We start from the raw sequence: 17,081 nt of genomic DNA, 5'->3' as shown, positions 1-17,081 counted from the left end.
CACACATCATGCCCCCTTCTTACACACACTCCACTTATGTAACACACATCATGCCCCCTTCTTACACACACTCCACTTATGTAACACACATCACGCCCCTTCTTACACACACTCCACTTATGTAACACACATCACGCCCCCTTCTTACACACACTCCACTTATGTAACACACATCACGCCCCCTTCTTACACACACTCCACTTATGTAACACACATCACGCCCCCTTCTTACACACACTCCACTTATGTAACACGCATCATGCCCCCTTCTTACACACACTCCACTTATGTAACACGCATCACGCCCCCTTCATACACACACTCCACTTATGTAACACACATCATGCCCCCTTCTTACACACACTCCACTTATGTAACACACATCATGCCCCCTCCTTACACACACTCCACTTATGTAACACACATCATGCCCTCTTCTTACACACACTCCACTTATGTAACACACATCACGCCCCCTTCTTACACACACTCCACTTATGTAACACACATCATGCCCCCTTCTTACACACACTCCACTTATGTAACACACATCATGCCCCCTTCATACACACACTCCACTTATGTAACACACATCACGCCCCCTTCTTACACACACTCCACTTATGTAACACACATCACGCCCCCTTCTTACACACACTCCACTTATGTAACACACCATTAATGAATGACACTTCATGATGCATCTGATGCACAAACTGTTGTCAAGTCATTCAGTGCATCCTCTCTCTCTTCCTGTCCTTCATCATTCATCACATGAGTCTCGATCTCTCTTTCATCCTCCTGTAAGAAAACACAGATTCACAGAAGATCAAAGAAATGAACAGGATTTGTGATTCAGAAGGGCAGAAAACAGCTCAAACTTACACAACACACATTTACTGTTGAAGTGAATAAAGTCTTTTTGAAATGTTTCATTTGACTGAGAAAGTAATAGTTGCACTTTATTTTACAGTATGTGTACTTCAGTGTACTTACACAAGAAAGTACTGAGTAATATGAGGTAACTACATGTACTCAATATGGGTTACGGTGAGGTTAGGGTTAGTATCTAGTCATTACTGGAGTTGTTGTAATTATGTAGTAAGTAAATGTAGAACAGAACTGTAAAATAAAGTGCTGCTGAATTATCTGTTTAAACTTTAATGAATCTCAAACCCCCTTTCCAAATGTATTCATGTGCAGGATATGAATTATCAAAAATTATATTTTCTCCAGTTAAAAAGAGAATTCTTGATATCAGGAATATAATTATGAATAGTGAAGTGTAAAATTGTCACATCAGTAATTATATTTACACTAATATAAATGTAAATTCTTAATATTAAAAATTAAAACCAGTAAAAATATAATTCTCATTTTATTGTCACAATTACATTTACATGTGAAAATAATGAGTGGTGAGTTTGCGGAGAGTTTGCCAGAACTCAAGATATTTTGTAATTGTTTCTTTCTTCAGCAGATCAAATATGAAGAAAAATAGAAAAATATCTCAGCAGGTCCTTAAAATGCAAGTGGATGGAGATTTCTCTTTTGAAGCCCCAAAAATCACAGACAGTCATCATAAACATCATCGACACGACTCCAGCGGTTAAAATAATGTCTTCAAAAGTGACACGATACTGTCCCAACTGAGAAGAGAACGTGAGATTACGTCTGTAACATGCCAACGTGAATACGACACACGAGAGACCGCTTAGACTCGACCCTCTCGTGAAGCGTTGGATTACAGTTAAATAGTACTTAAATATTGATTGTTTTTGCACCAAAATCAATAGAAGCTTTAGAAGACATTAATTGAACTGCTGGAGTCGTGTCGATGATGTTTATGATGACTGTCTGTGATTTTTTTTTTTTTGAGCTTCATAAGTTTGATCTTCATCCACTTGCATTTTAAGGACCTGCTGAGCTGAGATATTTTTCTTCAAATGTGTCCTGAAGAAAGAAAGTCAAACACTCATTAATCATGAATATGAATTACTGCATTACATTGACAATGATTTTTACTTCATGTTTGTTTTCTGCTTGTTTGTTGTTTTGGCATAAATCATTAAAGTTGAGCTTGATACAAATATAAAGATGAGAATAAAGGAACACAGTTTACAGCGTACATTTAACATATAATATCAATATTTGGACCTGATGTATCGTATACTGAATATGTGTGTTAAACTGTCTAAAACACAGAAAATAATCTCTGAGACGCTTCAGATGAAATCAAACTGATCTGAATCTGTTGTAAATTCAGAGACAGAAAGATGTAATGCACATACTGAAGTATCTTACCTGAACATTGTGCCGCATCTCCATGTCTGTTGAATAAAAACTCAATTAAACACATTTTATTTGTCAGTTAGTTTTGAGTATGAAAATAAACATTTACACATATATAAAGACTCTTTTTACCCATTTATTTATTTTTATATATTTTCCTCTTTTATATCAGCTGTATGTAATACTTGCCATTTTGTCCTTGTTTTGAGATCTTACAGCGATAGTAAATCAGCAGCAGCTACACCAACATACACGACAACCAGAGCAACACATATTCCTGCTACAGCACCAGAAGACAGACCTGAATCTGGAGTTTTTATGTCTGATACTGTAATGATGAAGAGAGACAGTCATTAGTGTCACTGAATGTGATCATCATCAGCTCTTTATAACAACTGAAGATCTGATTATCTGCATTAAATGATGAAATCGTCCTCACCGCTGACATTAACACTGAAGCTCTTTACGCTGAAGCTGCTGCTGATACTGCTGCTGATCTCTAGTTGATAATGTCCAGAGTCTGTAGTTCTGGTGTTTGTGATAGTGAGATCTCCAGTCTGATGGTCAATCTTCAGTCTGTCTCTGAATCTCTCAGCACCTTCATCACACGTCACATCTGTACAGCTCTTACTGGGATCTTCATTCATTTCAGCTATACGAGTGTCATTGAAATACCACGTCATCACAACATCTCCCTGTTTTACAGTATCATCAGTGTGTAGAGTGACAGAATCTCCTTCAATCACCGACTTTATCTTCATTTCAGCAGCAGACACTCCTGAAACACACATGAACAGTTTCTTCTTTTGGGTGAATAAACCTCCACCATAGTAGAGGACAGAACGTTATTAAGAGAACAAGTGTATCATTATTAGCATGCTGTTATTCAAATCAGAACATACACAGATTAACAATATCTTCTCGAGTGTAATATTAATATATTGTGTGAAGTGTAGTCTATAATTTTTAGGCCACTCTAAAATATGGGAGCTACACCATGATGCACCTGCAGAGTAACATATTAACCATACTGGACATGACCCCTAACATTACACAATCACATGGTTATGTATTAAGAGAATTGGTGCTTCTCAATAAGCTCCCAAATTTAGTAGTCCAGGCACTGATCAGGTAATCAAATGCAAATTGCTAAATACTGATTCACAAGCAGGGGAGCTGATTGAGACACAGGTAATGTCAATCAATGTCCTGATGGTGTTTAAAATATCATTAATTCCACAGTGGACAATATTAATTGTGGAGGCACTTGAAATAATAATCAAATATAATCTAAAACCTCACTGTTGTTTCTTTTCTGCCTGATTTATTTATTGTGCATATTTTAACTAGTGCAATGAGGTTTTAGAGGCAAAAGGTGTGATGCTAAACTGCATCATTACAGACCGGCACCCTCAGATCCAGAAATATCTGAAGGAGCGCAAAATCACAGTTCAACGATGTCTGGCATCTGGAGGAAGATAATAAACTAGTCTTAACAATATGAACCTATGACAATTATTTTTAATGTAAAGAGATTATATTTATATGTGAATTAATATACAGGTAAAGTGAAGATTATTTAATCAAATTTGCTTTTAAACACTCATTAAATGACTCACCAGGTTGGACACTGACAGTGAATGTCTTTTCTTCTCTGATGTTGTTGTTGATGGTCAGTTGTAGATAAACTCCAGAGTCTGTAATTCTGATGTTCATGATGGTGAGAGATCCAGTCTGATTGTTCATCTTCAGTCTGTCTCTGAATCTCTCATTATAACCACCTGCACACTTCACATCTGTACAGAACATACTGAGATCTCCATTGATTAGAGCTATGAGATTGAGATTAATATACCATTCAATTAAATTTGTTTTGTTATTCTGTAATCCAGTAACAGCAGTGTGTAAAGTCAGAGTATCTCCGTCCATCACTGACACAGACGTCTTCATTTCATCAACACCAAACACACCTGGAGACACAAATGAACAGTCACTCTTCAAGATGCACAACAGGAAAACACTGAAAATGATTCTTTTACAGGTCTGTGGCAGGGCGGGGCAAGGTCGTGAGTCCACACACCCAGCCCCTAATCAGGCTAATTAGCCCTTGAGAGGGATAAAGGCTGACCGAAGACGGCAGTGCGACAGAGAGAGAGATTTATGGCAGCTGTCCGACACCTGTGTGTGTGTTTGTCTTTTTGGTTCAGTTTTATATGAAACTATCATTTATATCGTCAAGCCGGTTCTCGCCTTCTCCTTTCATTATCCCCTTTACACTGGTGCCGAAACACAGGAAGGAGGAGGGATGCGCCGTAGTAGATTCCACGCCACTACCATCCACCCCAACGGAGCAGCCACGGCCATCTGCCAGGGGACGGAGGAGCCCGATCGCCTCAGTGCGGACGAGCGTCCGCCGACCATAAAGGAGAAGGGGCTCCTAGCTGACTGCCTGGAGCGGTTTAGGCCGCAGCCAGAGGCGGGGGAAGACCCCTATGAGCCGCTAAACGTGGCGGGGTCGTGACGACCGTGAGCGGGGAGGGGCTCCCGGCTGAATGCCTGGAGTGGGAGAACTACTGCCTGGGGCGGCGGAGACCCTTTCTGTTTCCCGAGAACGTGGCAGGGCGTTCCGTCCACCAGGGGTCAGAAGACTGCCTCCGATCCACCTGGGGAGGCGTGGCTGACGTCCATTGGAGGTTGGAGGAGTGGCCGAGGACCAAGCTACGGCATATCGGAGAACCGTTGAGTGTGTTTTTTTTTTCTCTCTCTCTCCCACTGCTGCTCAATGTTATCCTTTCCCTCTTGTTAATTTGGCATGATCGCCATTACAGTGTGTAGGTGCCACATTTTTTTGATTTCCCTCCCCTTGTCCCCTCCTTCATCCAGGTAGATGGGGAAAAGGGGGGAGGGGGGACGACAGAGAGAGAGTTACGGGTAGCTGTCCGACAAATGAGTGTGTGTTTGAATTTTTGGATCAGTTTTATATTAAGCTATTATTTATATCGTCAAGCCGGTTCTCGCCTCCTCCTTTCCCATCAACCCCCAATTACAAGGTCATATTGTCAAGATGACACAAACAAACACAACAAGAACATTCACTTATGACACAAACTAACATCTTTCTCAAGTATTTTTTGTACACATCTATTGTACACACAACACAATCCACATCACAGTAATACTGTATATCCCTCCTCATGTGCACAACACAATCCACATCACATTCGCACTGTATATCCCTCCTCATACACACAACACAATCCACATCACATTCACACTGTATATCCCTCCTCATGCACACAACACAATCCACATCACATTCACACTGTATATCCCTCCTCATACACACAACACAATCCACATCACATTCACACTGTATATCCCTCCTCATGTGCACAACACAATCCACATCACATTCACACTGTATATCCCTCCTCATGTACACAACACAATCCACATCACATTCACACTGTATATCCCCTCCACATGCACACAACACAATCCACATCACATTCACACTGTATATCCCCTCCACATGCACACAACACAATCCACATCACATTCACACTGTATATCCCTCCTCATGCACACAACACAATCCACATCACACACACACTGTATATCCCTCCTCATGTACACAACACAATCCACATCACATTCACACTGTATATCCCTCCTCATACACACAACACAATCCACATCACATTCACACTGTATATCCCTCCTCATGCACACAACACAATCCACATCACATTCACACTGTCTATCCCTCCTCATGTACACAACACAATCCACATCACATTCACACTGTATATCCCTCCTCATGCACACAACACAATCCACATCACATTCACACTGTATATCCCTCCTCATGCACACAACACAATCCACATCACATTCACACTGTATATCCCTCCTCATACACACAACACAATCCACATCACATTCACACTGTATATCCCCTCCTCATGTACACAACACAATCCACATCACATTCACACTGTATATCCCTCCTCATGCACGCAACACAATCCACATCACATTCACACTGTATATCCCTCCTCATACACACAACACAATCCACATCACATTCACACTGTATATCCCTCCTCATGCACGCAACACAATCCACATCACATTCACACTGTATATCCCTCCTCATGCACTCAACACAATCCACATCACATTCACACTGTATATCCCTCCTCATGCACACAACACAATCCACATCACATTCACACTGTATATCCCTCCTCATGTACACAACACAATCCACATCACATTCACACTGTATATCCCTCCTCATGCACGCAACACAATCCACATCACATTCACACTGAATATCCCTCCTCATACACACAACACAATCCACATCACATTCACACTGTATATCCCTCCTCATGCACGCAACACAATCCACATCACATTCACACTGTATATCCCTCCTCATACACACAACACAATCCACATCACATTCACACTGTATATCCCTCCTCATACACACAACACAATCCACATCACATTCACACTGTATATCCCTCCTCATGCACGCAACACAATCCACATCACATTCACACTGTATATCCCTCCTCATACACACAACACAATCCACATCACATTCACACTGTATATCCCTCCTCATGCACGCTAACACAATCCACATCACATTCACACTGTATATCCCTCCTCATGTACACAACACAATCCACATCACATTCACACTGTATATCCCTCCTCATGCACACAACACAATCCACATCACATTCACACTGTATATCCCTCCTCATGTACACAACACAATCCACATCACATTCACACTGTATATCCCTCCTCATACACACAACACAATCCACATCACATTCACACTGTCTATCCCTCCTCATGTACACAACACAATCCACATCACATTCACACTGTATATCCCTCCTCATACACACAACACAATCCACATCACATTCACACTGTATATCCCTCCTCATGTACACAACACAATCCACATCACATTCACACTGTATATCCCTCCTCATACACACAACACAATCCACATCACATTCACACTGTATATCCCTCCTCATGCACACAACACAATCCACATCACATTCACACTGTCTATCCCTCCTCATGTACACAACACAATCCACATCACATTCACACTGTATATCCCTCCTCATGCACACAACACAATCCACATCACATTCACACTGTATATCCCTCCTCATGTACACAACACAATCCACATCACATTCACACTGTATATCCCTCCTCATACACACAACACAATCCACATCACATTCACACTGTATATCCCCTCCTCATGTACACAACACAATCCACATCACATTCACACTGTATATCCCTCCTCATGCACACAACACAATCCACATCACATTCACACTGTATATCCCTCCTCATGTACACAACACAATCCACATCACATTCACACTGTATATCCCTCCTCATACACACAACACAATCCACATCACATTCACACTGTCTATCCCTCCTCATGTACACAACACAATCCACATCACATTCACACTGTATATCCCTCCTCATACACACAACACAATCCACATCACATTCACACTGTATATCCCTCCACATACACACAACACAATCCACATCACATTCACACTGTATATCCCTCCTCATGCACACAACACAATCCACATCACATTCACACTGTCTATCCCTCCTCATGTACACAACACAATCCACATCACATTCACACTGTATATCCCTCCTCATGCACACAACACAATCCACATCACATTCACACTGTATATCCCTCCTCATGTACACAACACAATCCACATCACATTCACACTGTATATCCCTCCTCATACACACAACACAATCCACATCACATTCACACTGTATATCCCCTCCTCATGTACACAACACAATCCACATCACATTCACACTGTATATCCCTCCTCATGCACACAACACAATCCACATCACATTCACACTGTATATCCCTCCTCATGCACACAACACAATCCACATCACATTCACACTGTATATCCCTCCTCATACACACAACACAATCCACATCACATTCACACTGTATATCCCTCCTCATGCACACAACACAATCCACATCACATTCACACTGTATATCCCTCCTCATACACACAACACAATCCACATCACATTCACACTGTATATCCCTCCTCATGCACACAACACAATCCACATCACATTCACACTGTATATCCCTCCTCATGCACGCAACACAATCCACATCACATTCACACTGTATATCCCTCCTCATGCACACAACACAATCCACATCACATTCACACTGTATATCCCTCCTCATACACACAACACAATCCACATCACATTCACACTGTATATCCCTCCTCATGCACGCAACACAATCCACATCACATTCACACTGTATATCCCTCCTCATACACACAACACAATCCACATCACATTCACACTGTATATCCCTCCTCATGCACATAACACAATCCACATCACATTCACACTGTATATCCCTCCTCATGCACGCAACACAATCCACATCACATTCACACTGAATATCCCTCCTCATACACACAACACAATCCACATCACATTCACACTGTATATCCCTCCTCATGCACGCAACACAATCCACATCACATTCACACTGTATATCCCTCCTCATACACACAACACAATCCACATCACATTCACACTGTATATCCCTCCTCATACACACAACACAATCCACATCACATTCACACTGTATATCCCCTCCTCATGTACACAACACAATCCACATCACATTCACACTGTATATCCCTCCTCATGCACACAACACAATCCACATCACATTCACACTGTATATCCCTCCTCATGCACGCAACACAATCCACATCACATTCACACTGTATATCCCTCCTCATACACACAACACAATCCACATCACATTCACACTGTATATCCCTCCTCACGCACGCAACACAATCCACATCACATTCACACTGTATATCCCTCCTCATGCACACAACACAATCCACATCACATTCACACTGTATATCCCTCCTCATGCACGCAACACAATCCACATCACATTCACACTGAATATCCCTCCTCATACACACAACACAATCCACATCACATTCACACTGTATATCCCTCCTCATGCACGCAACACAATCCACATCACATTCACACTGTATATCCCTCCTCACGCACGCAACACAATCCACATCACATTCACACTGTATATCCCTCCTCATGCGCACAACACAATCCACATCACATTCACACTGTATATCCCTCCTCATGCGCACAACACAATCCACATCACATTCACACTGTATATCCCTCCTCATGCACACAACACAATCCACATCACATTCACACTGTATATCCCTCCTCATGCACACAACACAATCCACATCACATTCACACTGTATATCCCTCCTCATGCACACAACACAATCCACATCACATTCACACTGTATATCCCTCCTCATGCACACAACACAATCCACATCACATTCACACTGTATATCCCCTCCTCATGCACACAACACAATCCACATCACATTCACACTGTATATCCCTCCTCATGCACACAACACAATCCAAATCACATTCACACTGTATATCCCTCCTCATGCACGCGGCACAATCCACATCACATTCACACTGTATATCCCTCCTCATGCACACAACACAATCCACATCACATTCACACTGTATATCCCTCCTCATGCACACAACACAATCCACATCACATTCACACTGTATATCCCTCCTCATGCACAACACAATCCACATCACATTCACACTGTATATCCCTCCTCATACACACAACACAATCCACATCACATTCACACTGTATATCCCTCCTCATGCACGCAACACAATCCACATCACATTCACACTGTATATCCCTCCTCATGCACGCAACACAATCCACATCACATTCACACTGAATATCCCTCCTCATACACACAACACAATCCACATCACATTCACACTGTATATCCCTCCTCATGCACGCAACACAATCCACATCACATTCACACTGTATATCCCTCCTCATACACACAACACAATCCACATCACATTCACACTGTATATCCCTCCTCATGCACACAACACAATCCACATCACATTCACACTGTATATCCCTCCTCATGCCGCAACACAATCCACATCACATTCACCTGTATATCCCTCCTCATACACACAACACAATCCACATCACATTCACACTGTATATCCCTCCTCATGCCACAATCACATCACATCACATATCCATCCATCCACATCACATTCACACTGTATATCCCTCCTCATGCACACAACACAATCCACATCACATTCACACTGTATATCCCTCCTCATGCACGCAACACAATCCACATCACATTCACACTGTATATCCCTCCTCATACACACAACACAATCCACATCACATTCACACTGTATATCCCTCCTCATACACACAACACAATCCACATCACATTCACACTGTATATCCCTCCTCATGTACACAACACAATCCACATCACATTCACACTGTATATCCCTCCTCATGCACACAACACAATCCACATCACATTCACACTGTATATCCCTCCTCATACACACAACACAATCCACATCACATTCACACTGTATATCCCTCCTCATGCACACAACACAATCCACATCACATTCACACTGTATATCCCTCCTCATACACACAACACAATCCACATCACATTCACACTGTATATCCCTCCTCATGCACACAACACAATCCACATCACATTCACACTGTATATCCCTCCTCATGCACACAACACAATCCACATCACATTCACACTGTATATCCCTCCTCATGCACACAACACAATCCACATCACATTCACACTGTATATCCCTCCTCATGCACACAACACAATCCACATCACATTCACACTGTATATCCCTCCTCATGCACACAACACAATCCACATCACATTCACACTGTATATCCCTCCTCATGCACACAACACAATCCACATCACATTCACACTGTATATCCCTCCTCATGCACACAACACAATCCACATCACATTCACACTGTATATCCCTCCTCATGCACACAACACAATCCAAATCACATTCACACTGTATATCCCTCCTCATGCACACAACACAATCCACATCACATTCACACTGTATATCCCTCCTCATGCACACAACACAATCCACATCACATTCACACTGTATATCCCTCCTCATGCACACAACACAATCCACATCACATTCACACTGTATATCCCTCCTCATGCACACAACACAATCCACATCACATTCACACTGTATATCCCTCCTCATGCACACAACACAATCCACATCACATTCACACTGTATATCCCTCCTCATGCACACAACACAATCCACATCACATTCACACTGTATATCCCTCCTCATGCACACAACACAATCCACATCACATTCACACTGTATATCCCTCCTCATGCACACAACACAATCCACATCACATTCACACTGTATATCCCTCCTCATGCACACAACACAATCCACATCACATTCACACTGTATATCCCTCCTCATGCACACAACACAATCCACATCACATTCACACTGTATATCCCTCCTCATGCACACAACACAATCCACATCACATTCACACTGTATATCCCTCCTCATGCACACAACACAATCCACATCACATTCACACTGTATATCCCTCCTCATGCACACAACACAATCCACATCACATTCACACTGTATATCCCTCCTCATGCACACAACACAATCCACATCACATTCACACTGTATATCCCTCCTCATGCACACAACACAATCCACATCACATTCACACTGTATATCCCTCCTCATGCACACAACACAATCCACATCACATTCACACTGTATATCCCTCCTCATGCACACAACACAATCCACATCACATTCACACTGTATATCCCTCCTCATGCACACAACACAATCCACATCACATTCACACTGTATATCCCTCCTCATGCACACAACACAATCCACATCACATTCACACTGTATATCCCTCCTCATGCACACAACACAATCCACATCACATTCACACTGTATATCCCTCCTCATGCACACAACACAATCCACATCACATTCACACTGTATATCCCTCCTCATGCACACAACACAATCCACATCACATTCACACTGTATATCCCTCCTCATGCACACAACACAATCCACATCACATTCACACTGTATATCCCTCCTCATGCACACAACACAATCCACATCACATTCACACTGTATATCCCTCCTCATGTACACAACACAATCCACATCACATTCACACTGTATATCCCTCCTCATGTACACAACACAATCCACATCACATTCACACTGTATATCCCTCCTCATGTACACAACACAATCCACATCACATTCACACTGTATATCCCTCCTCATGTACACAACACAATCCACATCACATTCACACTGTATATCCCTCCTCATGCACACAACACAATCCACATCACATTCACACTGTATATCCCTCCTCATGCACACAACACAATCCACATCACATTCACACTGTATATCCCTCCTCATGTACACAACACAATCCACATCACATTCACACTGTATATCCCTCCTCATGCACGCAACACAATCCACATCACATTCACACTGTATATCCCTCCTCATGTACACAACACAATCCACATCACATTCACACTGTATATCCCTCCTCATGTACACAACACAATCCACATCACATTCACACTGTATATCCCCTCCTCATGTACACAACACAATCCACATCACATTCACACTGTATATCCCTCCTCATGTACACAACACAATCCACATCACATTCACACTGTATATCCCTCCTCATGCACACAACACAATCCACATCACATTCACACTGTATATCCCTCCTCATGCACACAATCTGTACAAACTGCTGCATTTTTAGGGGATTTTCTTCAGTGTATCCTGATAAAAATATTTCACCAGGTAACCTAAAACAATGTGCATCATACAGTATATGGACAAAAACATGTGACACCCCCTTCTAATTAAAGAGTTTGGTTAATACCAATGAAGGTCAATCATAATTCTACTCCAAGATAGTCAAGAAAATATTCTTCTGTTAGTTGACCAATTAAAGCTCTGCAGTTGGTCTAATTACACTTGTCCTCTGGACAAAGAGACAACTTTGTTCTTAATCCAAATTCACATCTATAAATATTTACATTGTCACAATAATTTTATTTAGCAGAATTGATGATGTCGACTAAATGCAGCCGGTGCCAGCCAGACATCACTTCAGTCTATTACGATTGACCTCAGAGGATGAACTGATGCCAACTCCAACCATAAGACATGGGATAATTCAGATGTCATTGCCTGAACCTTGGACTTATAGACATCACTGAAATTACCGGCCAGTTGAACTGCGATGCACTTAACGGATCTCTGCCTACATCACCTTGATCTATTGATGGACTACACTCTTGAAATGGCTCACATAGACTATCAATGAATTGCCAACAAAAGCCTTCATCAGCCAACTAACAAAGAAAAATTGCATGTGAACTTCTGCAGTTAATCCAGGATGAACTTCAAAGACATTAGTCTTACAAAAAACTCAAATTAATCTTACAGTTCATACAAAATCTTTGTATAAACACTGGCCCTTAACACTTACTTGGTTTACTCATTTTAAACCATGACTTGCACTGCACATAAATAAATAATATAGGCATTATATTCATGATGTTAGCCAGAGGGGAACTGGCCCCCATTAACCACTAACTTATTTAATTAATATTACATTTTATCACTGTGCTTTTGTATTTTAGCCTGAAAATGCCCCTGTGTACATAAGGATATGATTTATTTAGTGTGTCTGACGTAGAAGAAATTGAGTGGCCTGGACAAAGCCCAGACCTGATTTATCACACCCAATGCAAAATTTTCACCTTATATCGATGTTAAATTAACGATCTGGAACAACTTCACCTGATGACATCTGACCAGCTTAAATACGGGACAGATTGCCTCATTTTCATCTTTAAATACAGAACAATAATTTTACCCTAATAATAAAACCCTAAATCTCATTCATTCATATGGAAACACGGAACCGACAAACAAACACATTCGGGATCATTATATGAAGCTGTGTCAGTTTGTGAATGTTTCATCATTAATAGGAAGAATGTCACAATGTCTTACCATCATCGAGCACAAAACACACAAAGAGCAAATAAAAGATGATCTTCATTTTCATCAGATGTTCTGGAGAAAAATGTAAATTGTCATCTGCGGCTTCGAGCTGTTTAGAAAATAATGTCTTCTATGTAAGAAATGCAACAAGACGAATACATACAACAGTAACTTTCCCACTTGAAACAACAATTAAAGATAATAATAAATAAATAAAACTGACAATAATCCCCGAACTCGGTTGATATTCTTCATATTCACATGCTGAAAGTGAAAGTAACGCCCCGTTCCTACTGCAGGCCATATAGTGCAGTCGATCAATAACGAGTGACAGCAGTAGGAACGCCCACTTGCGGAATGAGGAGGATCTATCCTCAGACCTGCAGTCTCAGACTCACACATGCGCACTATTATTACCGTAAATAAAGTAAAATGTATGCTTTTTAAGGATTAGATAATTTTTCATATTGTCTTGATATAACTTCGTTGCTAACTGGTTAACTACACTTCATATAAGAAATCAGTAAAGAACGTTTATAAACCGTCTTAAGTTCATCATGTCGTTTAGATGCTGAAACAACTGAGTGTTTCTCCTCTCTTTATAATAAACCAAGCAGACTGTAATGCATTTATAGTGTAGATGTGCTGTCTTGACAATCAAAGTATTTCATATACACAATGAATTGAAGCTTGTTGACATATACACATATGTGTGTGTGTGTGTGTGTAATTAAACTCAATGGAATAAAATTGATCATCTATATAATAACCTTGTACAGACTTATAATTTGACACAGCAATTGTTATTGATTTATTTGTCCTGCATACCTGACAGGGATATTGCATAAAGGATAATTCCTGGAAAATGGACTGAAAAGTCAGGCCTTGATTTACAGGTAAAAATATGAATTTGAAACCATTATATTACATCCGTATGGAAATGACTGTGGTATATTTATGAGGATGGTAAGATGTACAGTATATTTATGGTTTATTAATACTCTGTGTTTGCCTTATTCTGACGTGTTGTTCATGTATATTCTGCATTGTACATGGTGCTGGATGCCCCATTTGACTACACAATTGTGAGTATTATTAGTGCTGTACCTTTGAGATGATGTCATTTACAAGGGGCATTAACTGTTATGTTTTGAGCAGTTGGACATGGCAAATCTGAGGAAATGGTGGTGTGGGATGTTGATGGAGAACTTGAGATGTGATATAAAATGAGATAAAAATGTATTATGTAACAGTTGTGTATTCGATCACTGTTTTCCAGCCATAGAAAAATGTTAGCCTACTACACTGAGGAGTCCAAAGCCTTCCTGAGAGCTGATCTCAAGCCTGTATTTAGGTTGAGAAAAAGGAGGTTTGAAGAAATCTCTCAGGTAAAAGCATAGACTTGTTCAGCAGATGGTCAGAAATGGCATATTATCAAGACACACTAGGTAAGTTTATGCTACATTTCTTCACTAACAGGAAGAGACTTTCCATCACACAGGTATTACCATTACAGGTAAATTGACTGTGTAGTAACTACTCAGAAATGTTATCTTAAAGTAATTTGTATTGTGTTATAGGTTGAGCAATGACCTCATTGGTTCAGTTCAGCTGCCTCTGATTCTTTGTATGGAGGATGAAGTTGTTGCTGAGGCCCTGGACAGGTTCTTCAGTGCAGAGTTCATGGATCATGATGCTGTAGAGCCATTGATGTTTGTTGTTATGCAGGACATGCATACATTTCTGGAGCATGTTATTGACCAAATGAAGCTAAGGATCTACTGCCGAACAGAGCAAAGTTGAGTAATTGTAATAGTTCCTTTAATCATTAGGGTACTATTACACTATTGCACCGATGGTGCAAGGGTACTATTGTTGTTCTAGGCCTTTATTTTTTACACCCAAAATTCCCTGCAAATTTGAGGGCCTGAACATACTCGAAAACTCATGAAACTTTGCACACGCATCAGAATTGGGAAACATTTACATCTGATATGGGTTTCAGAATAAGGTGTGGCAAAATGGCGCCACCTACAAACATTCAACGATGTGCTCTTTACGCTACATTTCACCACACAACACAATCCACATCACATTCATACTGTATATGAGCAACTATCTCATTTCTCAGGAAAACAGCTCAAACTTACACAACAGACATTTACTGTTGAAGTGAATAAAGTATATTTTAAATGTTTAATTTTACTGAGAAAGTAACAGTTGCACTTTATTTTACAGTAAGAGCCAGGTGTAGTTCTATTATTTCGAAAGGACATTTACGGTAATCAAGGCACCTGGTGGGGGCGGAGGAAGCAAAGTGATATAATCTGTTCACCTGTTCTGGTTTTGGGGCTAAGAGAGGGGGTGAAAGGGGGAAGTCTCATTTTTTGCTGACCGCTGTTTACGCCATTTGACACATCTTCGTATGCCAGTAACACAATTATGGGATGTATTGGACCTTGTTCGTGTTAGTGCAAATAAATCTGGAATCCGTGATCATTAAGCGCGTCTGGCAAGTTATTCCCCTACACATACAAACCCAGATAGCAAAATTGTTGTGGCCCAGATCCGGCCCACACTTGACACTTTCATCTGGTCCA

The 17,081-nt window shown here is 40.9% G+C and overlaps 2 protein-coding genes across 2 annotated transcripts in view; one reads left to right on the top strand and one right to left on the bottom strand.

Moving 5' to 3' along the window:
• LOC127639470 (uncharacterized) overlaps nucleotides 1–17,081 on the top strand; it is a 376,863-nt gene that overhangs the window by 124,095 nt on the left and 235,687 nt on the right. The gene's annotated exons all lie outside the window — the stretch shown is intronic.
• LOC127639394 (uncharacterized) overlaps nucleotides 102–17,081 on the bottom strand; it is an 89,897-nt gene continuing 72,917 nt past the window's right edge. Inside the window, exon 7 of the mRNA XM_052121379.1 lies at nucleotides 102–801. Within this exon, the coding sequence (XP_051977339.1) occupies nucleotides 694–801 (108 nt within the window). The 3' untranslated portion in view covers nucleotides 102–693. The remainder of the gene's footprint in view (nucleotides 802–17,081) is intronic.

This window comes from Xyrauchen texanus, chromosome 48 (assembly GCF_025860055.1).
Source record: "Xyrauchen texanus isolate HMW12.3.18 chromosome 48, RBS_HiC_50CHRs, whole genome shotgun sequence".
In the NCBI taxonomy this organism is placed as follows: Eukaryota; Metazoa; Chordata; class Actinopteri; order Cypriniformes; family Catostomidae; genus Xyrauchen; species Xyrauchen texanus.
The sequence above is the reverse complement of the archived record's forward strand: the minus strand, read 5'-3'. Positions and strand labels throughout refer to the sequence as shown.